We start from the raw sequence: 26,064 nt of genomic DNA, 5'->3' as shown, positions 1-26,064 counted from the left end.
TACCCATACATCGCTACATAAAATAAATAATTCAAATGCAGGCAGAAAAACTGAATCTTCTTTTATGATGACCTACTCCCAATCTGAAATAGGGTAAAAGGATAACATGAGACATAATGTAGGGAAGATGTGGGTACAGTGAGACAGGGAGAACGGTGAGACAACAGCAATATATTTTCTGTTTCGATATTTCCAGCCTGTTTAAACTTTTGAAAAGTTCAGTCGACATACTGTGATCAATGTTACAGAAAAAAGTTTTCTTTCAAGTATCACATAAGAAAAATAACTCTGTCATCATAGTTTGAACCCGTCAAAGTAAAACCTATCCATTGTTTGTTGCACTGTTTCTTAACTGTTAGAAAATTTTAGACTGGTGTTAATAATCTTACATTAGCCTACTGACTAACGTTAATTTTAGAAGCAGAATTATGTTGTTAATTTTCTTTGTCTGAGAATGTTAACTATTGAGTTTATATTTGGCATTGAGCTAACAGTAAGAACGAAATAGTGAGAAACCATTAATTCGTTGCTCACTATTAGGGATTGCAATACCGGACCAAAAATTCAATACTGGTATTCGATATTTTTGAAACGTGAAACCCGTAATACCGGTATTAATTCCGGTATTTGAAATTTCTCAAAAATTGCTTGAAAACATATTGTTTCGTTGTCACATCTCATAACTTCGTAAAAAAAATTGTATTAATATGAAAACGTAGTGCAAACAAATATAAAATGAAGGAACAAATGCCATAATCAAAAATCAATACTAGTAAAAAACATAATGCATCTATTGAATTCTCTAAGCCTGTAACTCATTTTAGTGCTCAACTTTCCTGCAGCTGAAACTACTCTTTCTGAATTCACGCAGGTCGGTGGTACTGTTAACAATGCGTGATACACTTGCTCCAATTCTAATTTAACTGCCTAAAAGTATTTTATCTTCAAAACAATTCGGTCTGTTGCATGTCATTTTTGGATAAACTCTGGTATGTGTGTGTGTGTGTGTGTGTGCGTGTGTGTGTGTTTCTTTCGCATTGTGTGTATTTCTATTATTTTTTTAATTTAAAGCTAGTTGAAATTTTTTTCCTGAGAGACGATAGTTTTCCAATATTAACCTCATTTTCTCTCGAACAGGAGGGGTTTGTGTTTACTTTTTATTAGCCCTTTGGTTTGAAATTTACAATAAACTTGACTAAATTTGATCTTGCTGGTTTCTCTTATTCGTTTTGCTTTGTTTTCAAAATTATTTGCAATTATAGTTATGTAAATATCTGAAAATAGCTTTGAATTCACGTAGCGTGTTTATGCTTTTCCTCTATGCAAATTTTCAAAGCAAGATATAATTTCTAAATATTATTTTGCCAAGTATGAAGCTAAATAGCGAGACGGAAAAAAAAAACAATACTGGTGCCAACAAATTGCCATTTGTAATGCTAACAAGAAACAGTTTTTGTCAAAATTCAGTACAGTTGAAACAAATATTTAAGAAAAAAAAATTATAAAGCATTCCTGCACTTGATGGTTTGAATAAACTGTTCATCGGTCAAAAAGGGGGGGGGGGATGCATTCAAAATTACACTCAAAATTAACTTTCCCAAATGGGAAAATGGGCAATCAGAGAAATGGAAAAAATAAATGCATGGTGCACAACATACTTTTGTTTAGTAATATTCTATTACTTCATGCTTTTGAAGTGTTTAATTTTTGCATCAATAGATGGAGTTCGGTTCTGTATCATGGGAAAATAAGTGTACATCTAAAATATAAATAGATATTTAATAAGTTAAATTGTAAATTCTTGAATTAAAACTATTTATTATTTTCAGCTAATACCGAAAATAACGTTTTTTTTCCTCAGCAAATACTGGTATTATGAAATTGCAAAATTTCTCGAAATACCGGTATTCGGTATACCGGTGTATTGCAATCCCTACTCACTATTATCATGGCATTTTATATTAAAAAGGGTCAAAATATACATTGAATTAAATTTAATTACAACTAGAATGATGATAAAAATAATAATAGAATTGATATGAAAACCCTGCATCAACAAAAGCCGAATGCTGAAATGGAATTATGACTTTTATAGCTTTAAAAAAATCAAATAAATATTTGCATTTAGTACTCACCACTTTATTTTTATTTCAGTTTTATTGCAATATGCTAAATGTGCTAATATTCATCCACATTTCAAAGTTTCAACATGCCTAGAAAAAAGTAAGTCACACAAGCTACTTTGGATATTTTCTGAAACAGACAGGAAAAAAAAAATGTTGTTCGAGGGACAGACAAACACTATAGTGAAAGCATTCCATCTTTATTAGATGCTATATCATACGATGACACTTTAAGTGAATTTACTAATCTAGAGCCAAATCATTCTCTCTCAGTTCCAAACAAATACGTGTTAGATGTCAGTACTGTGTGTCAAGACGACAAGAAATGTACCTTGTCAAAGGCAATAGCTCATACCAAAAACAGAGGACAACAGTCATTCATATTTTTCGAGGAAAATTTAGATTATTTCAAAGTTTGCTAATTCAAAAAATATGCGTATCACTGTTCCCACTTACTAATGAAACAGTGAGACAAAATTGCATTTCGTTTTTATTTTTCTTCTCATTGTGTGAATTTTGTATTTTTTTCCTAGATCCACTTTTTTAATACCTATTACAGTGACAAATATTGCACCATTTGAAAGAATTAAATTTATGTGAGACCTTTATAATAAATTCTGTAACTGAATTTTCTTATATAACTGTACAAAATCTTCTCCGAACACAAAACCGAACCAGAAGAAACAAAAGAAACCAGACGTTCCGAGTTTTTAAATGCTTCAAATCACCTTTCACTATTTTACCATTACCATTACTATACTCCATTTACATTTTTTCATTTTATTCTGTGACACAAAAATTAGATTTTTTTTTTTTTTTTTTTTGCAAGGGACACTTCATTATATATGGTAGTGCGTACCCATGGTAATTTAAAAGGAAATTCTTCCATAAACCAGTTGGGTTATTTGTACCCATGATCTCAGACATGAACATCACTTAGAAAACAGTTTTATAGATTCTTTTTAATAACATAGAAATGCTAAATTTATTAAACTATGTGTCTCCATGCGTGTCTTCACTAATAGATTTGTTTGAGTTATTTACGTAAGTCTTTAAAGTAAAAAAACTTAGTGAGTTTGAATTATTTAGCGCTCCTTTGTGTTCGTTTCAAAATTACAAAGCTGTCAACAATATTCACTTTTTGTCATCAGCGTCAAGCAAATTTAAGTTGACACTTGTAAATGCAAAAGATTAATAACGGAATAAAATAATTTGGAATTCACGCTAATGACTGTATATCGAATTGCGATAATTAGAGTAATTAGCGTATCTTCGGGCGTACTACGATGTGATTCATTGGATAAGTACCATCTGGCTTCAATTTTATCACACTGAGACTAGCGCTGATAATTCTGCAAAAATGGCCTTTATCGAAAGATAATTAATTCACTTAATTTAAGTATTCCACCAATAAGTTATCACTAACGATGTCAGGTGATTTTTTTTTTTTAATCATTAGAGCTCTTTTTTCTGTATTGCTTTACAAACGCGCAAGGCATCTTCTCTTTTTGCCGCTGAAACAAAATAAAATCATTTCTTAAATAACTGTTGAGAACTAAGAAGACTTATTTCATAAAACCATTGGCAAACACTGGTATAGCATATCGCATGAATCGTTTTACTCTGATACAGCTTGAAATAATAACCGAGTTAAGATTTAAAAAAAAAAGAAAAACTTATTTTCTTGACATTATGGGGAATTAACTGATTTAAGTTATCAATATGTATGATACTTCAGTTTTTTATTGAGGTGTTGTTAAGGGATACCAGAAATTGCAAAGATATGAATATAACGAGGAGTGTCTGATGCAACGTACCTAAAAGTAATACCTAAATACATTTTTGAATGATTTTAAAAAATACTTAATGAATTAAACATAAAAACAACTCCTTTGAATTGTTTTGTTCAATCCTAGATAATTTACTCTTAAAAATATATTTTCTTCCTTAGATAATTTTTTGCACATAAAAAAGGAATCTAGATCCAGAAAATTTTTATCGTTTTTTTTTTCTTTTTTTTTTTGTCTTAAAATAATATGCATGTGGTGTAAAATGATTTCAAAATATTTTACAATACCCGATTCACCTTTTTTTTTTCCTTAAGGAAACAAAACAGGTATTTTAAACAGTTTATTTATTCCTAAATTCTAAATTAATCCCAAAATTTTAGAAGTATATTAATAAACGCCTAAAAATCATTGTTAGTTACTTTCAATGTTCCCCAGACAACGTCTTTTTACTCAACTAAATAAAATAAAACGTACGGTTTTCCTCCAACAAACAGAAAACAAACTACCTCTTCAAGCACTTGTCGGGCTGTTAAGACATCTGTACGAGTGGAAAGCAAATGGAAAGCCGAGGACCTATCCTTTACCTTTGATGTCTCCTCTAAGAGCCTTTTCTTGTCTCAGGTAGTGTCTGCAAACATCCTCTAATCTTATCTACAGCTCTTCCTCCTCCAAAGGAAAAACAAACATTCCACTACGTCCCATAAGCATTCGCTTTCTCGGTCATGTTGGCAAATCCGCTAATCTAGGAGGTTGTCCACTCTTGTCAACTCTACTAGAGGCGTTTAAAGATGATTTGCGATGCTTTGTTCTTTAACGACATGTATTGCTTAACAGCTCGGTGAAATGCGTTAAAATGTGGGTCTTAAGGTTGCATCTTGTTCAGAGAAATATATTCACGCAATTGTTTTAAAAGTAATGTTTTCAAATCAGTTACTTATCGAAAGTCGATGTGCTATATTTTTACAGTATATATATATATATATATATTCTCGCCTCAGAGCAACAGTAGGATATCTTATCATCATTTCACACCCTCAGAAAAAAAACCTTTTAAATTAAAATCCGCATTGCAAATATAGCAAAACAAAAAAGATTAACATTCCTTTTGTTTAAGAAAAGAGAGAGAAAAAAAAGAACATGCCGGACGTTTGAAAAGTGTTTTCAATTTCATGGTCAGAAAAAAAAATTAAAATTCTCATACTTTATTGAATTAAATGCTTAATAAACAAAACAAAAGGAGATCCCGAGTACAACTTTCCGAACCCGACCTCGCTAAAGTAATTTTTAATTTATTTCGGAAACATTTGACAAACTGGCAACAGTTTAAATGTTGAATAAAATTTTTTTTACCTTGCTCACAAAATGCTTAATCCCCCCCCCCCCGCGTTAACTAATCGCCTCCATTCTTTTTTACCATAGGTATTTAACGTTCTAAAATTGTATTTTTTTTCCGCTCTTTGATATGAAATCAAACTCGAAATAATACATAAATTACTATTTCGAGTATAAAAATCCACTTATGGGTCAAAAACATAAATTTTGATTAAAAAGAGAATTATTCAACGATTTCTTTTCCGAAATGGTCTATAAACTTTCCCAACACTGAACAACATAAACTAAAAATTAGACTCTTAGACTCAGTTTTAAATAACTTCGAAGCCTAGCTGCAAACTTCTGAATGACTGAATTTTATTTAGTTCACATCTGCTCTAAGTAACTGTTTATTTTAAATAAATTGCTGATTATGTGCCGCAACTATTCTAAACTTATTTTACACAATATGCTTCAGAGTTGATTGCTTTCATCACAATAAGTTGTTAATAGAATTAATGTGTTCCGCAATATTTCATTAAAATATCTGTTAAATATGTTTTTCTCCAAAAGTTGATTTTTTTTCAGTCCTTCGAGAATAATGGTAAGCTTGTTTAAAAATATGCGATTTAAAATAAAGCTTTTATTTTTCCCCGTTACAAATCCCATTGTCTTGCTTAGAAAATATTTGTTGCATTTTTAAGCAAAAACTCCTTACGCTTATGAAATTATGGTTAAAAATGTATTATTATAATTAGCTCCCAAAGGATGAAAGAATTTTTGCAGAAACATTTCATTTCTGTCTTGCTAACTTGACTCTATTGACTCTATTACTTTTCGCAGTATTCAGCAGATGCAATTTCAGATTTCTCTTTTTCTTTCATCGGTTATTGTATTTTTTCTACATCGAACCTCGATTATTTTGAACATTTTATATATTTACTTCAAGTATGATGCATATTTATTCGATTCGGATTACAGTTTGTGATTTAGTGCGTTGGGGCAAATCAGAATAAGTAATAAAAGTAAACATTGTAGGAAATACGTCTTATTAGGGTGCATTTTTTTATAACTCTTTTAAAAAATCAATTTACTTCTTTAATTTACTTTTAGGATCCGTTACGGTACAATATAATGCTATTTTACGTTACGACTCATGTTAAATATACATTACATGAAATATAAATTCTATGCGATTTTATGATTATACTGAATTGAAAATTTTATTTATAACCATAATATCCAAAACTCTACAGTGAAATATGTAGTACAAGTAAAAACGTTTTCAAGTCAGACTTCTTACTAAAAATAGTTATTCTTTCTTGTTTTCCCCATTTTTGGGGGGAGTGGGAAAGTGACTGTTCTTAATCAAATGCTTATTGGCGACTGATAATAACTGACATTTGCGACTAATCTTATTTTTTTTTTGCTTTCATCAAGCATTGTATATCAATATTTTCTTTTTTAAAAGTAACCATTGTCTGAAAAATGCTTACAAAACATTACTTTTAAACATTGACATTACTCTTTTCTTTTGAAGAGGTGCAATTGCATGTACATATTTGTAATGAAGCATTTCTCTGCACAGTTATTTAAAATTTTCTAATTAGTTTTTAAGAGCATTTATGTTTCATTTTGTACTAATGCATCATTTGCAACTAAATTTCTAGCTAGTAACAAAAGGCATGTGGCTGCATGTTTAAAGTTTTTTTCTCTTTAAAACATCATTTTGAAACTGTCTGACTAATTCAGGTTGCTGGCTCACCAAAGTATTGCAATATATATGAAAACATTGCATCTCGATAAAACTGGACTCGCCAAGTCTCCCATTTCGGGAACTTTTGATAAGGATTTTTTTTCATCACTAAGTAATTAAGATATCATTTTGAAATTCTCTTAAATTAAATGATAGAGTACCCAACATTATTGATAATTTTTTCCAAAAGATTTAGAATGTCTTTAAAAAAAAATAATTTATAAATTTCACAAAAATTTCTTGTTTTTGCATTACACGGAAAAAATTCCCTAAAAATAATTAATATGAGTGCAGAAAACTAGAAACATTGAATATGAAGCTCAATAGAGCTTTTTTAAAAATACAACAAACAGGGGTCAAGAAAAATACTTAAAAGGAGTTTTATCACATTTTATTTACTGAAGTTCCAAAATGGGAGATTTTGCGCATTCTGATTACCAGGGCAAGACAAGTCAAGAAGTATTAATTCTTACCCATAATGCATAAATGAATTTTTCCCTCTTTATTTTTTCCTGTTGAAGCCACAGCCCCCTTTGAATTTTACCATTGTAAACGGACTTTTGTTGTTCAAAAACAGGTGCTTTTATCTAAACAAGAGACATTCCATTCGTTTAAAAAAAGGTTCTTGAAAAACTGTGGTGCCAACCTTCCCCAAGGAGGATGACGCATGTCTCTGAATTGTTACAGAGCACGAAACAGATTCCCCTAAAATGAGATAAAAAAATCCCTTTAAAAATATCCCCCCCCCCCTAAAATTTCAGTAGCTCTGTCAGCGCCATGCGCCTCTCCCCCTTGAGGGCACCCCTAAAATAAATACAATAAAGTCTAGGTCAGGAGCTTTCAATAAGGGAGGTTGGATTTCAATAAAGAAATTTCAACAGCAAAGTTTACTTTAAAAAAATAAATAAAAAATACCGTTAGTATTTTTGACTTTCCCACAAGCTTCAAACAGTATGGAAATAATATATTTTAGCGTATTACAAGAAGATCAGTGCAGTATCACTTGTTGGTGAACCGCCAGACTCTGTTCAGATAGTTGAGAAAAAAACGTTAATGGAAATAGCTTAAATTACAGATAATGTAATAACTCAACTTGCAATTTTACAATTTATTGAAATTTGTTGGATAAAATTGGAGAAACTAGAACCGTTGCTAATTCCTCCATATGAAGCATTCACGTCATTTATATCTTGAAATATTATGTAAACTAGCACACTAAGACTTATTAACGTTGCAAATATACTGTTACAAATCCTGTAAATAGTAGGGTCTGGTGGGGTAAAGTGGTCATAAAATAGTAGGTTTTCAACTTAGGTGGATAATAAATACAATAAATTCTTTAAATACTTCAACTTTTTTTGTTATTATTTTACATTGCATTATTAAAGAACACGTACATTGAATTTAAGGGGAAAAATATTGATTTAAGTAGTTTTATAACATTTTCATTTCCCTTTGTATTTATGACCACTTTACCCCATGGGGTGGGGGAAAGTGGTCATAGCATGGGGTAAAGTGGTCATAGTTAAAAACAGCTGCAAAACTGTTACAAATAACCCTATTATTTGTATATTTCGGTTATTTTTATAGTTATAAGTATATGTACGAGTATATGCGGGTATGCACGAGTATATACGTGTCGTGTAAACAAGAGTAAACATGTTCATGTATGAATAAATACATGTATACATCAGATACATGCATGCATATGCCTACTCAAGTATATCCGTGTATACACGAGCATATAAGCGTGTATACGTGATTGCCTACAGGAGTGTATACGTGTCTACACGAGTATATACGAGTTGCTCGGTCAAACACAGCAAGGGTGTAAAGGGATTTCCTCTTCCGCATTATCACTTTCTCTGGTCTGCGTGATGCTCTGGTCTGCGATTTGTGACTTGTCACAAATTGAGCATATCTGGGATCACTTGAGACGGTAAATTAGACAGCCTGTAAGTTTGATCAAATTAGTGGCGCGTTTACAGCCACTGTGGTGCGAGAAGACGTAAGACATCGTACGAAACTGCTGTACCTCAATGCTCGACCGTATCGGTTCTTAAATTCCAACTAGATGTGGCGCAACAGGGTACTTAAACCTCTAATCATGTGAGATTTTTCCAGTAATAAATGATCATTTTGCTTTCATTTTGTAATCGTTTTCTAGTGTCAATGTTGCCATCACGTGTGCAAAATTTTGTTTCATTCAGACTATTCCTTCTTGGTGTAGCAATTTTAACGGCCAGTAGTGTACTTACATACATATACGGGTATACACGAGTTAATTCGTGGATATATCCAGTGCGTGTTTGGTACGTGTCTACTAACGTATATATATGTGGAAGCAAGAGTATATACGTATGCTTACGTGTAAACACGATTCTAGATACTTGTTAGACGTATATACGTACATTTACGTGTAAACACCAGTACATGTATCCATATATATCTACGAGTATATCCGCTAATATACATGTATGCTTACATAGTGAATCCAAGATCTTGGGCAAAATCTAAGTGGTGTGAAAGGGGAGGATAAGAAGCAAAGAATCATAAGGAACTTTTGGTCGTTGACGCGCTACATGCACACAAAGCCAGAAATCGATGGAATGAAAACAGGTCACAAATTTGTTACACAAAGATGATTTTACCCGACATTTTAGTTCTTAAGAAATATTTAGACAGTTGTTAAAAAGTAAGGCCTGTAGTAGCTCTAATACACGCATCGCAACAAAGGCGCAGCGACTGATGAAAGTTTTTCAAGAGTCTCGTAATTGCAACAGAGTGATTGCGACGCATGTATTACAGATGCCGGCCGCAAGTTTCATCAATCACTTTAAAACTTTCTTAAGTCGTTGTGTAAAATTGTCTTTTTTTATAATAAATTTGTGACCTGTTTTGCATTCATTAGTTTCTGGCTTTGCGTGCACGTAGCGCGTCAGCGTTGAGTTTGTGGCCATATGTTTCTTAAGATTCTTGCTTCTTATTCTCCTCTCTAACACCTTTTAAAAATTTTCCCAAGAGTTTAAACTCACCCTGCATACATGTATATCATATGCTAGTATGTAAGTGTTAGCTCGAGTACGTACGCGTATATACGTCGTGCCTACATGAGTATATAAGTGTTCGTATATGTACGAATATAAGCGGGTATATACGTGTATAGTCGAATGTTTATCTGTATAGATAAAAAATACTACGAGATATCCAAATACGTGTTTATTGGTGCATTTATGTAAATACGTATATATACGTGCCTACAGGAGTATATGCGTATGCATGCGCATATACTCATATATTTAACCTTGTTTACTGTAAAAACAATACATATTAAGTGAAATTAATACCTAATTTCTATCTGCCTTATACTTAAAGATTAAGTGATTTTAAAAGAACAATATTCGTTAAGCCTAATATTATGACCACTTTACCCCATCTTACTAAAATTGTTCTAAAAAATTATTCAAAACAGATTCAACTAACTGCTAATGAGTATGAGTTCTTGAGACATGTAAGAAGCTTCCTGTGCAGTCAATCTGTTCATAATTCTAACAAACAAAATTTCCCAAGGAAGTTAAAAAAGGTGTTTATATTTTAAAAAAATTCATAATCACACAAAATATTTTTTTTCACCAAATGAAATTTTGCCAGTTGTAAAATTTTGTATTCAAAATGTAGTTTCTAACTGCACTACTCTAAAATAAAATTTTCACATTCATTCGAACATTTATTTCTAAGGTATAGCCATTTATTTGAATTATGACCACTTTACCCCCATTGACCACTTTCCCCCACCAGACCCTAATTATTGTAGGAACGTAACCTGTAAATAGTTTCCCGTAATGAATATACAACCCCTTTTCATATGGCTAAAATATACGATCCCTATTTCCTTTTCGTTCATTGATAAAATTTGATAACGGTCTACTACTTTACAGAAGCGTGTGGAATATTTGAGAAATTTCTTTTCGGTGTCTATATAATCCGTTAGCGATGGATAAACAGTTTAGTTTCGATTGAGGATTTCGAACTGAGAGTGTGTATTTTCTCTGTTTATAGCGAGGCATTTCGCTGTGTTGTTTTCGTATTTGGAAGTAAATACGTGTGTAAACGTTGAGTTTACGGTGTTGTGTGATAATTGCTTAATTGCTGATGAATAATTTAGCAGTTGTTGAAGATCTTTCCTGTACATAGTGAAAATAAATTTCCTGTGTTTTTATCAAGAACTGTGTCTTCATTTCAAGAAAGTGGAAGTCGCACCGAATCCGTTACAATTTGGCGCCCAACGTGGGGCTACTTCAGGACTTTCTTGCAGTAAGTGTGACTTTGGACATTTTTTTTCATAAAGACTTTTTAAATTTGGACTTTATTTTTATGGTGATTACCCGCGCAATGGATGAACAATTAAAACAACTTCTTGACGCAATCACCTCTGTGAAGAATGATATGGCGGCTAATCAAGAACAATTGAAAAATGATATGGCGGCTAATCAAGACCAATTAAAAAGTGATTTGACTGCAAGTTTTACTGCAAATCAAGAACAATTAAAAAATGAATTAGCGACTAACCAAGAACAGTTAAATAATGATTTAACTACTAAAATTACTACAAGTCAAGATGAAATGAAAAGTGACTTAACGTCGATGAAAACCATGATGGAGAATCAACTAACCGCCATGGCAGATAAAGTCGATGCTCTGGAAGAAAAATTTGATACTGTGGAAGAGCGTATCGCCAATGTGGAAAATAAGTTGGAAGAAGAAGACAAGAAATTTACCTCATTTAAGGAAGAAATAATTAAAGACATGGAAAGGAGATTGGCGACCGCGGAAAGCAGCTCTGTACAGTTTTGCGCTCCCACATCTGTTGCTAGACCGTCCATTAAACTGGCCACATTTGATGGGAAAAGTTCGTGGCAGGTGTACAAGACCCAATTCATGATAGTGGCGGAAGCGAACGGATGGGACTCTGCTACCAAGGCCTGCCATTATGCAGCATCCCTGAGAGGTGACGCAGCGGACATTCTTCAGACCCTTTCGGACAGCCAGCGCCTGGATTTCGCCTCCCTCACATCTGCGTTGGAGCTTCGCTTCGGTGAGAAGTGCCAGAAAGATTTCAGCCGACTCCAGTTGAAGTCCCGTTTCCAGAAAACCGGGGAAACCCTGCAAGAGCTAGCGGCGGACGTCGAGAGACTGTCTCATCTTGCTTTTCGCGACTGTCCTGCGGATGTTCGAGACAACCTGGCACTCAACTATTACATCGACGGGGTTCGAGATCCGGAAATCCAGAAAGCTCTACGGATGGCGGATGTCAAAGACCTGAATTCTGCTGTTGTGTATGCGATGAGATACGAGGCCGCCCAAGAAGCAACCCGTGTGGATCGCCATCTAATCCGGACTCAGGAAGCTGATGAGTCTGATTCCAGGTCGTCCCACCTCGCTGAACTTGAGAGACAACTCGGTGACTTGGCAAGACATCTGAGCACCATAACAGCCCAAAAGAAACAAGAGCAGAAGTGCTGGAAATGCGGCAGTGAAGGACACCTGCGAAGGAGTTGTCCGGCTCGCCAAGCTACGCGAGGGAAGGAAATCACCACCACCAGAGCTCTGCAGATTTCCTCTTCTAGTAGTGGCAGTGATGGACTTTTCATTTACGCACATGTAAATGGGAACCCCTGCAGACTGATTGTCGACACTGGAGCCAATGTGATAATCATTAGGACAGATGTGGCTCGTGAGTTTGGATTGAAGCTGTTGTGGACATCGCCACGCGTAAGTCTCCAGACTGTGACAGGTGACAAAATCGAGATTGACGGTAAAGTGGACTTGGAAATAGTGTTTGGGAATGCCACCTACCATCATACGGCATTCGTCGCTAATATCACGGACTCCTTCATTCTCGGATTGGACTTTTTGAAGAAATATGACTTCACTCTCGACTTCAAGACTAATGAGCTGCACTCGATGAGAGAAGACATAGCCGTTTTCCCTGCAGAAAGTGATGTAAAATCCGCTCATCAAATAATAGCCCAAACAGATTTATCGATTCCCGCAAGGTCAGAATCATTAATACCTGGCTCCCTTGAAGAAAGCAATAGTTTTCGATTTGGACTCATTCAATACCCTAACCTAAGCAATAACCTAAAAGGAGTGCTGGTAGCATCTACACTTGTGGACCTTTCTAAGGATGTAATTCCTGTAAGAGTCGCCAACGTGAGTGAAAGGCCAAGGAATATCCAGAAAGGTGAAGTGTTAGCAACTTGTACTCCAGTAAACTGCATCATTAGAAGAATCAATTCCCCCGAGACTGTGTCTTCTGAGTCCTTGACATCGAAGTTAATTGGGCGTGCGCCATTAGCGAAAGATGAAAGAACTGCTGCGGAACAATTGGTGGACGACTTCAAGCATCTGTTTTCCTCTACATCGGAGGATGTTGGCCGTACGAATTTAACGCAGCATAGGATTTACACTGGAGAACATCCCCCTATTAAACAGCATCCAAGACGACTACCGTTCGCTAAGAAGGAAGAGGTCGAAACCCTCCTGAAAGAGATGAAGGAGAATGATGTAATCGAACCCTCATCCAGTCCTTGGGCCTCTCCCATCGTCTTGGTCCGAAAGAAAGATGGCTCCACCAGATTTTGTGTCGATTACCGACGGCTGAATGAAATCACCAAGAAAGACAGTTACCCTCTTCCACGGATAGACGACACCTTGGACACTCTTTCCGGACACAAGTGGTTTTCGACCCTGGACTTGAAGAGCGGCTACTGGCAGGTTGAGATACACCCTGATGACCGAGAAAAGACAGCGTTTACAACTGGACAAGGCTTATGGCAGTTTAAAGTGATGCCCTTCGGCCTCTGCAATGCACCAGCTACGTTCGAGTGTCTTATGGAGACAGTGTTAAGAGGACTTTCCTACGAATCCTGTCTGGTCTACTTAGACGATATCATCATCGTGGGACGCAGTTTCGAAGAACATCTGGCAAATCTTAGGAAGGTGCTGCAGAAGCTTAAGGAAGCCAATCTGAAGTTAAGCCCGTCCAAATGTAATTTGTTCCGCCGGGAAGTGAACTACCTTGGTCACATTATCTCTTCTGAAGGTGTACAAACCGATCCAGAAAAGGTATCTGCGGTCAAGAGCTGGAGTCGTCCCGAAAACATCCATCAGCTGCGAAGTTTCCTGGGGCTCTGCACGTACTACAGGAAGTTTGTGAAGGGTTTTTCCAACATTGCACGACCTTTGCATAAGCTGACGGAGAGCAAGCAAAAGTTTGAATGGTCCAAAGAATGCGAAGATGCATTTCTACGACTGAAGGAGGCTTTAACATCAACGCCTATTATCTCTTACCCTCAGCCTGGAAAATCCTTCATCCTAGACACTGATGCGAGCCACGAGGGCATCGGAGCTGTTTTATCCCAAGAAATCGACGGAAATGAACATGTCATCGCTTACTGGAGCAAATGCTTATCAAAGTCGGAGCGAAATTACTGCGTCACCAGAAAGGAGTTACTGGCCATAGTGAAAGCTGTAGAACACTTCCATCATTACCTCTACGGCCGAAAATTTCTGCTTCGGACAGATCATGCCTCATTAACTTGGCTTTTGAACTTCAAAAATCCGGAAGGCCAGATAGTCAGATGGATACAGCGGCTCCAGGAATATGACATGGAGATCAAGCATCGAAAAGGGTTATCTCACGGTAATGCTGACGCTTTATCAAGGAGACCCTGTCCTGAGAACTTCCACTATTGTTCCCGAATCGAGAAACAGTATGGAACGACTAGCCCTACCGCCTATCAGGTGACAGTGACTCCAATATCATCAGAACCTGATCCATGGAGTGACGACCAAGTTCGAAAAGATCAACTTGAAGACCCCGACATAAAACCAATTTTGGAGTTCATGGAAAGTGACAGTCGGCGACCTAGCTGGCAGGACGTTTCCATCTTCAGTCCTGCAACAAAAAGATATTGGGCTTTATGGAACTCGCTCCATTTACGGAACGGCGTGCTGTACCGAAAATGGGAATCTGATGACGGCAAAACATCTAGGTGGCAGTTACTACTTCCCCGATCAAGGATTTCAGATGTTCTGAAAGAAATACATAGTAGTGCGACTGGAGGACATTTTGGTGTCTTGAAAACCCTCAATAAAGTTCGGGAGCGCTTCTTCTGGAGCAAGGCGAAGGATGACGTGGAGAAGTGGTGCCATTCTTGTGACGCCTGTGCTGCTCGTAAAGGACCGAAGAAGAGAAGCAGAGGGAAGCTACATCTGTACAACGTTGGAGCTCCTTTCGAACGAATTGGGATCGACATCTTGGGTCCTCTACCAAGAACTGCTGATGGGAACAAATACATTCTTGTTTCCATCGACTACTTCACCAAATGGCCGGAAGCATATCCCATTCCAGATCAAGAGGCTACCACCGTAGCAGAGACTCTAGTCCAACATTGGATCTCGAGATACGGAACACCTTTGCAGATTCATTCCGATCAAGGGAGGAATTTCATCTCTGCTGTGTTTAAGGGCCTATGTCAAATTCTCGGAATTGAGAAAACTAGGACAACACCACTACACCCACAATCGGACGGCATGGTGGAGAGATTTAACCGCACAATCCTGAATAATCTCTCGCTTATGGTATCCAGAAATCAAAAGGATTGGGACAAGAAGCTACCTTTGTTCCTGCTGGCATACCGCAGTGCTGTCCACGAGACTACCGGATTTGCCCCATCTCAGATGCTCTTCGGACGAGAGCTTCGGCTACCATGTGATCTCGTCTTCGGTCGTCCTCCGGATGCGCCTTCATCGCCTGAGGAGTACATCCAGGACCCCCAGGCCCGGTTGGAAGACGTTCATAACTTCGCACGAGAGCGAATCAACATCGCGGCGGAGAAGATGAAGACCCGATACGACACAAGGTCTACTGGACACGAATTCAACGAAGGCGACAAGGTTTGGTTATGGAATCCCATCCGACGGAAAGGTCTTTCACCCAAATTGCAGTCGCATTGGGATGGACCCTACAAAGTCCTTAACCGACTGAATGACGTCGTAGTGAGGATCCAAAAATCACCTAATGCAAAACCTAGGGTTGTACATTATGATCGGTTAGCCCCATACTATGGCCATAGTTCATGAGTATTACGTAAACAACCATGGTTGATAACATAAAAGTTGTAGATAATTTTTGCTTTTAATGTTTAGCAATATTTCTTGTTATTATTGTGTTTTCTGTATCTGTTAGTTATTAATTAATGTGTATATTTGTAAACTTGTGATAGAAGTTTGGCACCCTTTCTGGGGATTGTACTGCCCGGGACGTGCAGTCCTTAGGAAGGGGGCAATGTTACAAATCCTGTAAATAGTAATTATTGTAGGAACGTAACCTGTAAATAGTTTCCCGTAATGAATATACAACCCCTTTTCATATGGCTAAAATATACGACCCCTATTTCCTTTTCGTTCATTGATAAAATTTGATAACGGTCTACTATTTTACAGAAGCGTGCGGAATATTTGAGAAATTTCTTTTCGGTGTCTATATAAGCCGTTAGCGATGGATAAACAGTTTAGTTTCGATTGAGGATTTCGAACTGAGAGTGTGTATTTGCTCTGTTTATAGCGAGGCATTTCGCTGTGTTGTTTTCGTATTTGGAAGTAAATACGTGTGTAAACGTTGAGTTTACGGTGTTGTGTGATAATTGCTTAATTGCTGATGAATAATTTAGCAGTTGTTGAAGATCTTTCCTGTACATAGTGTAAATAAATTTCCTGTGTTTTTATCAAGAACTGTGTCTTCATTTCAAGAAAGTGGAAGTCGCACCGAATCCGTTACAATACACTGCTGGCCATTGTGGCTGGCATCCACAGATTTTGTTGCAGGAAGGCCCAAAATTTATAGATTCGTGCCTCATTAAAACTTACAAGTTCTATATTTTAAAGCTTGAATAACTTAAATATGTACTTAAAGTACCAATAACTATCTTTATTAATTACATAAAAATAGTTCTAAGGTTTTCTAACTGGTTCAAGTATCAACATAGTGGCAGGGATTTGTGTATTATCCCCATTAAACGCCAAGTTTCCCATTTTGGGACCATACCATTATCTCCTAACCTAATAACTATTTTTGTGAAATTTTAGCTACATATAGTTAGAGATGTGTACTGAACCACAAAACATATGAAAACTTTAGTATTTTGAATGGGGTTTATATAGCGGCCTTTATTGGGATAAAAAATAGTATAGTTTGATTTTGAAAGTAATGCCTAGTTTGTTAAATTACTAAAATAAATGTTTAGATAGGTAAGATTACAAATGATATCATTGGCTTTCTTTTTTTCAGAGTCTCCTGTGATACTGAATCAAAGAGCAATCTTCCTCAGTTGGCTATGTCCAACTGGAAAGAGGGCTAGGGATGAAGCTGCTGAAGCTCATGTGGAATAACCCGTACCACAGATGGAAACTTCTACTTTCCACATGACTTACATATCAGCCATCATGACACTATGGGAGATGTTCACCTTCATTTTCTTACAAGGTAAGTGATAAGCTTTTCAGAACTCGCAATATTACCAATGAAGTATTTTGTAAGAGAAAACATTTAATTGATCCGATTTTTTTTAAATGTTTTTTTTTTTTTTGCCTATTGCGTGTTTTTTTTTTTTTTCGTTTTCAACTTTCTTTTGAAAGTAAACCTTTTTGGGTACATTTTTGCAAAGTGTAGAAGGACTCCCCCCCTTTTTTTTATTACTGTCAAATGACTATGATAAATGCATACGTAAAGTGCATAACATTGCATCGGAAGTTATTTTGCTTCTAGATGTGTTTCTAGTGTGACTACTTTTAATTAACTTGCAACGTTTTTACAGCTAGCTTCCCGTTAGAGGCAATAAAAGGTAATCGCTCAGCGTATTTATTTCCTTCCAATCTTTTTTACTGAGTATGTGTCTTTAAAATACGCTTGTAATCTCTTTATTGTTTGCTCCAAAACATGAATTTTTGATTTATGTTTGAGTTGACCAAAATATTAAGAAAACTTTGTAAATATTTCTGCATAAGCAGTTCGTAATAAAGTATGAAATCAATAAATACCTTTGCGCAAAACATAGTAAAAACTTATTAGTCAGCGAAAACAATGCATAAATCTGTACCTCAGAACCAAATTGACGTATGTTAAAAAGTTGGGATTTTCCGTTTATTAGCGCATTGCGTATAGAAGATTATTCCGCTTTGAGCCATGTAAACATACTTCTTGAAAAAAGAATTATTTAATGTTCTTCATTAGGGTTAAAAGAGCGCGTGACCCATCATTTGCATGCGCCAGAAAAAAGATTTTCCTCTCAGCAGTATCATTATCATAATGTGACCTATATCCCTTTGACTCTGAGGTACAAAAATATGAAATAAATGTAGTGTTTGGGGTTACAAGGATACTTCTGTCTGTCTTCCATAATCTCAGTTTGTTCACTTAGAAAAGTCTCCTTTTAAACCCAAATAGTATGTGCAATTCTTTGCAAATATGTGCATTTTTAACGATGTTTAATTACATATTACTTATAAAGTGTAATGCTTGTTAATTTTTCTTATAAATGATCACGCAGTCGATAATAAGTATAATGTCTGTCTAAATTTCTGAACTTAAATTCTGATTAATGCAAATTATATTATTACTTATTTGCTGGTGAGTCTAAAAACCTTGGTACGGTGCATACAAAAGATGGGTTTTGTGCTCTTGTATCACTGCAAATTGGTTTTAAGGGATTGTTTTTGTAGATTTACGTTATCATGGGTCAGTGCAAGTTAAGATTCTACATAAAACGCAATAACAACCTCAAAACCGCCAAATTTGGACTTGCGTTAGTCTGGATTTGAGGTACAAATTTAAGAATGCACTCAAAGCCATGCTTGGAAATCCTCTAATTAACATTCATCGCATTTATAAGCTGGCATTAAATTATAATTTATCACATGAACATATCAAGACATTACTGCAACCAATCATTGTCGTGTTTATTGTAGACAGATAAAACTCGTTAAGAACGGTGGGTAAAACCCGACCTTGTATTTAAAGTATCTGCACATTTTTGTGTACTTTATTAATTATGAGTTTTGAGCGTTATTCTATTCTCTAAATATGTTTTAACTGCACAGAATACTTCAGAACGTATTTTCTTATATTAGAGTAGAGAACATATCCGTGCAAATGGAAATTTAATATAAAAAAAGCTCCATTCCTTCAAATTAGTTGGCCAAAATGAATGATTCATTCAATGCAGGATAAAGATAAACGTAGTGCAATGTGGGGCAAAGTGAAACGGTTAAGACGACTGATTTTTTTCCAAAATGAACAAATCGGAAATATATTTTGAAAATTATAGTACATAAAGAAAGAAAATTGTATTTCATAATAAAACTTATGTCGAATCAGTATTATTTTATTTTTGGCAGTAAATTTGAATCTTCAGAAAAAAAGAGGAAATTTTCACTTTTTTTCCCCATGGGTCAAAGTGAAAAATAAAATATTTTTCTAATGAAATATTTTCTATTTGATTATAAGACATGTATGTGATCAAAAGAATCAGTAAATAAAAGGTTGAATGAATAAATGAAAAGCTAGTGAAGCAATAAACGAACAATTAAATGAATTAATCAATTAATATATGAAGAAGAATAAATGATCGAGTAAAAGTATGAATGAATAACAAAATAAGTGAATGAATGAACAAATATGTAAATGACATGGAATGCACATGACTTAATTAATAAATGAAAGCGGAACTGATTTATATTAAATGATTGAGTGAGTAAATGAAAAAAACTAGTTCACTTTGCCCCATCCACATTGACCCGTATACATTTGACTTATTGTACAATTTATTTAAAATACAAATAAGCTTAACATTAACTAAATTAATACTGCATTGACTGTTAAGAGGTCTCAATTAATGTCCAAATGATAATAAAAAGAATTAATCATTTTATAGTAACAAAAATAATTTTTGACTTACAACAAAATATTACAGTATGAGTATCATTTTTTAAAAATTGCCTGCATTACTAAATGCTTTAATTTTCGGTGGTTCTTCTTTCCTGACTGGAATAGACTATATATGGGACCGCATAGTTAAAATAATACCAGATAGATGGAGCTAAAAGGGGAGAAAATATTTCACCATTTCACTTTGCCCCACTATTTCATTTTTCCCCATGTCCATCTACATAATAATCAAGGCTAGAAACACTGTCTAAGTTTACCATTATCACAAATGTTCAATGTGGCTTCCTTTAGTAAACTCTGCAAATATATCATCGGTATATCTGCAGTTTTGCCAGCAAGTTTTCATTTATCAAATTCATTGCAGTCATACAGATTCTTAATTTTAGTTTAAGAATGGATGCATAAAGTGACTAAATGAGAACTCACTTGGTCTTCACTCAGAGTGACTGAATACCTGATTTAGTCAGAATGACTTGGTATTCAATCAGTCATTTCATCGCACCAAAATGTCGAGGGAGAAAGTATTTTGGGAAAAAGTGTTTTGGGACAACACATTTTGTCCCGTGACATACCAATCGCACATTTGCAGAATCACAAAATTGAGTCATATCGAATATTTGTGATAGAAATTAAATGGAACAGTTTTTATATCTTGCAGCAATATGTACTGGATTTTTTTCCAATATAAATTACATTCAATAAATCATTCTTTTTGACCAACCGATTAGCAGACTCCCTGTACAAATATCCTTAACTAGCCAGAAAATTAAAACAAGGGTAAAAGTATTTTTTTGAGATACGCTATGGGAATTCACATGTCATTTAATCTTTAGCTGGCCCTAAACTTACATTTTCAGTAGGACATCAGATTAGGATGAATGTTCAATAAATATAGCAATGCAAGTTTACATAAGAAGCTAAACTGCATCAGATCACGTTCGCTGCTTTTTTCAAGCGTAGAGCATTTTTGGTTCGATTTAATGTGTTTTCCACGTAAAATTACAAACCACTGGTAAATTAATAACTCAACTTTTTGGCGATACAACGAAAGAGATAAAGGTAAATAAGTACAATGTATCACTTATTTCTCGCAATGTTTTAAAAAAATATTCTTGATTAAATGTTAGCATTAAAGACATTTTGACGAAAAAAAAAATATTAATTCATTGGCATTATAAAAGAAAGGATTTAAATCTAATACATTTGAAAAATTAAATTAGTCCTTTAAAGTTAGTACTTTACATAACTCTGCGGTTTCCAATGATGTGATTCTGGTCAAGCAATACGTGTTTAATAGAGTTTTTCAAATTACAAATGTGCTTTGCTTTGTGTCTGTAAAAGAAATGTATAAGAGAAAAAGAAAGAAGCAGAAATTAATAAAAACAATGTGAGGAGGAGGAAGAAATAGGCAAGTAGTAAACGGCATCAAAAGTGTTGCAAAACTTGACGCATGTCAAATTCCTTGGTTAAATTTTCATCTATGCGGAATTCATTCTTTTTAAAATATAAATTAGTAGCAGTTTTGATGAATCAGCCACTGTTTTTTTAAGCCAAAACCTCTTAAATACGGTGAAATGTTCCTTTATTAAAAGAGCAATCCTTGTGATTGAGCCCAATTCAAAAACGTAAATATTTAATGACAGAAGAAAGTGCAAAAATAAAGGTTGAGGAATCGAAAGTAATGAATAAACAAAAAATACTTTCATGTAAAAATAAATAACTTAATCCCAACAGAAAAATCATAACTTCTGCGAAGATTTTAAATTTCTTCACAAACCTTTAAAGAAAAAAAAGAGTGAGAATTCCTTTTAACATGGAGAAAATGCGCATCTACGAGGATTAAAATAATGAAAATCCATTTTTATCGACGAAAGAGCAGCTTCAAATAAAGAAAGCAAATTATTTTTCGCTAATGTGCTTAGACACGGAGAAAAATCGTCGTAAAAAAGGGTAAAAACTCGATTGAATCAAGGATAAAGGGAAGCGCCAAAATAAGTTAAGGGAAGAAAAAACATCTTCTTTAGTAAGGTAAAAAGAGCAAAAAGACCTCAACATCGGTCAACAGAAAGAAGGAAAATTCGAAAGATATACGCACTGAGGAAGATTAGCTGCATAAGGTTAAAGAAAAAACCCTCTTAGCTTCGCAAGTGTGTATGGAAGCGTACACAGTTTTTCGCACACCGAAAAACTTTTACTAGATATTTTTGCTTTATTAATTTTCTATAGCTGCATTTTGCAAGAGACTTATGAGAGGGATATGGGCAGGATCTTCCTGGAAAACTTTTCTTTATCATTAAAATAAAACAGTAACAAGGAAGTTTAAGTTGCAATTTTTTTCTGCATTTTTCTGCAGTTTTGACTACTATATATAAAGTTTCATGTTAGAGGAAATGCCATTTTTGATGAAAAACAAAAGTTTGAAATATTTGACTGACATTTTCTTTGCATTTCATCGTTCATAGTTCAACAATAAACGAAACCATTTCTTTTCTTTTTTGGTTTAATTACATTTTTCTCAATAAAACTTTTGGATTTTTAGTGGGCAATTCCACACGTAACTGACTGACATTTACCGCAAAATATACATTGCAAAAATTATTCCTGTGGAATATTGTACTTTTTAGGCTAAACTCAATGGAATAGTTAAATTCTCAAAATGCATTTTAGACGATTTAAAAAAATTACAAGCATGGAAACTGACTGACATACTTCATTTTAAAATGTCAGTCATTTACCATTTTTTAAATAAGCATTTAAAAATCCTTCAAAATGTATTTTGGGAAATCAGTTATACCATTCAATTCAGTATAAAAAATACAATATTCCAGGGCAAAATGTACGTATTGTTTTGCTTCAAAAATATCAGTCAGTTACCCGTGATGTTGTATTAGTACAAAACATTTTATTGTGAGTTAAGCATGAAGTAATTATTTTAACTGATGACAACTTTTAAGATAATTACCAATTAGAAACTTCTAATTTGAGTACTTTTTCACCTATTAGCTGAAAATAATTTTTACGTGAATTTCATACAATGGTTCGTAATACTTAGGTTTAGACTAGCAGTTAGTTTTAAAAACGTTTTCACGTGAAGAAGACAGTGATTTTTCAACACCTGCTAAAACAAAGAATTTGCCCCACAGAAACTTAAAATGGCTCATTGTTCTAAATGTTTGTCCAAGAGATACAACTGGTACTGTCGTTATTTGAGAATTTTTCCAGATTTTTTGCTTGAAGTAATCTTAGTAAAACATACCATGTTCACATGTGCGCCGTTTTCACATAAGCCCCCTTTTCATCTATATATATTTATAAATCTAGTGTTGAAGATTCCTAAAATTAGGTTGAAAATTGTTTATTTGATGTATGTTATTAAACACAGCTATAAACATTCAAATAAAATATTCTGTTAGAAAGAGGCAGCACTATTGGGGGGGGGGGGAATCTATAAATTGTATTTTCTAAATAATTATTTATTTTAGAAAGGTGTGTAGGAGTGTAGTGGCACCTAAGAGTTATAAGTTACGCGCACAAACAACATAGCACGTTTCATTAATACTCAGAAGTTATTACGATCACCTTCTGGATAAGTTAGCATTATGTCCTAACTTTTCAATTTTTGTTGCGTAATAGCGTAGAGTATGGAAGTAGTCTTTATACACCCCTCACGATGAGCACATTTTTTCGCACCTAATAGTGGGTGTTTTAAAAATGATGATTAAAAGATAACTATTCAGATATTACTCTGCTTTGTTTACATCAAAGACCGCTGCAGCTCTTTCTTTATCAGCTACTTTGGTTAGTGTAAAGATGGCGACTTCCAATCAGAGCATTTTTTGTGTTCAGTACCAACTATTCATTTCGCATTTGAAAAATTGTCAAATCGATCGTTATTTTGAAGACACAGCTGATTTCTGCCAAGGAGATTATCTTCGCAGTCATCGCATATCACAAAAATTACATCTACTGCATCGAAGAGTAAACATATTGACCTCCTTGATTTTATTTATTACTTTTTCAAAACCTCATCGCTTTATATGCCATGCAATATAAAATTAATCTAAGTTGTTCGTATAATACACATTTGAAATTGGGTATTTTTTTTACAAAAATTCCCGTCTTTTTTTATGCCCTATAAATCTTCCAAATCACTGAATACTAATTTCATTAACATAATATCAGTTATTTGGCTCTTTCAATGGATTTATTTTAGATATTCATGAAATTACTTCCCATTTCCGCTTCGTTATGACTAATATTAAAGGAACAAAATAAAAATAATTGTTAAGTTAAAAAAAAAAAAAGACTGCGTAAAAACCAAAAAAACTAAAAAGAAAAAATGTAGGCACAGTAGTTTAGAATGTTATTAAGTACCACTGAAGAACTATACCGTTGAAATAGTTCTGTAATCGATACACACATAAGACAAATCATAAATTCAAAAGCAGAATAGAAGGATCAACATTTGGGGCCCTGTTCGTTTTAGACCAATCAAGGAACTCCGTAAAATTTGAAGGAAGAAAATATTATAATAATATTCAGTTTAATGTAGGACAAGCGTATATTGGTAATTGTGTTTTTTTTTTCTTTGCTCTGTCCCTCACTTTTCGGGATCCACTCTTTTACAAAAATGAGACCCCTATAATAAATGGCGTTATTTGAAAAATTACACGTTTGGAATTGATTTATAAAAACTCAAGATAGTTTAAGATTTTTTGAGTAAATCACTGATACGCGGAGTAGAGTTATGAAGGAAAAATAACCGGTGTGAAAATAAAAATTGTCAAATATTTGGTCACTGAACTAAGCATTATTGTCTAAATTACATGATAGCCAAACCTGTAAAGTGCCCATTATATATGATACAATAACACCTAAAGTTTGTTTCAAAACCTAAAAATATATTTAATAATTCGTATCTGCTTTGAAATTGTCCAATCAGTTCGAATTTAGCGCCATTCGAAAGCCCACGAAATATACCACAGAAATTGATTTAAACCATTCAAGTTTCAAAAAAAAAAAAAAAAAAAAAACTGTAAAATCACCGGGGAAAATTTCAAAGCGTTTTTAAGCCTAATGGAAAAGATGGATGGAATTAAGCGCAAAAACCATTCTAAAAGTTGCCACTTTTTTTTTTTTTTCTTCTGGACTGGGACTATTTTTTTTTTTTTTTTTTTTTTTTTGAGATAAAATTATCCCCTTTTGATTATTATTTAGCGATTTATCTTCTTTCTTTTTTTCGTACTGCCAGCGGAAGATAATCAGGAAGGTTGCGTTTAATTTATTCAGGAATTTTTGATTTGCCGTTTTCTTTCTTTAAGAATGATTATTTTGACGGGAAATTTTACAGTATTTTTTTTTCTAACAGAAGCCCGATTGTTGAATATGCGTCACTTGACATAATTTTATTTTCGAGTTAGACCGTTCAAAGCCGGGCAACGCAGCTAGTATAAAATAAATCTTTAAACTACCGGCACAGACTACCGTAGATGATTTTATGTATGATTGCTCAGGTATATCAATACCTCTTCATAAAGTCTGCACATTCTAGAAATTGAGCTTGCTAATACTTTACAGAAACTATTGTTTCAAGGTATTAAGACATACGATTGAATTTCCAGTATTGATCGAGCATGCTCAAAAGCTAATCTCTTTTGATACTGACAGCAATTTCAGAAAAGCATACATTATCTTGCTTTGTCCTGGGAGAGTCTTCTGCAATTAAGCATCACAGTCGAAGGGCAAAATATGGCTCATATTTCCATAACACAGTTACTTTGAGTGATGGATATCGTTGAAGAGGGTTAGCATTTCTCGCCGTATTGATAAGCTATTAAATGATAGCGATGAAACAGTGCAAGTTTGCTTAGATATTAGCAATGAAGTGCACTTGGTAAAATGTATCTACGTTTTAGATGCTTGAAACGAAGCATAAATTAGACATTTCTAATAATTCGGGCAGCATTTGCTTGGAGTATTTTTTTTTAACATATTTATGTAAGTTGTAACTGTTTTCGGCCAATGCATCAAATTGTATAATTCAATAAACTGCGATAAAGTGTAAATAAATTGTAT

The 26,064-nt window shown here is 34.3% G+C and overlaps 1 protein-coding gene across 1 annotated transcript in view; it reads left to right on the top strand.

Moving 5' to 3' along the window:
- Positions 1-26,064, top strand: part of LOC129231373 (uncharacterized) — a gene marked incomplete in the record, with an annotated part of 298,238 nt that overhangs the window by 194,848 nt on the left and 77,326 nt on the right. The window contains 1 exon segment of the mRNA XM_054865670.1: positions 17,335-17,529. Within this exon segment, the coding sequence (XP_054721645.1) occupies positions 17,448-17,529 (82 nt within the window).

Source organism: Uloborus diversus, chromosome 10 (genome assembly GCF_026930045.1).
Source record: "Uloborus diversus isolate 005 chromosome 10, Udiv.v.3.1, whole genome shotgun sequence".
NCBI lineage: Eukaryota > Metazoa > Arthropoda > Arachnida > Araneae > Uloboridae > Uloborus > Uloborus diversus.
The sequence above is the reverse complement of the archived record's forward strand: the minus strand, read 5'-3'. Positions and strand labels throughout refer to the sequence as shown.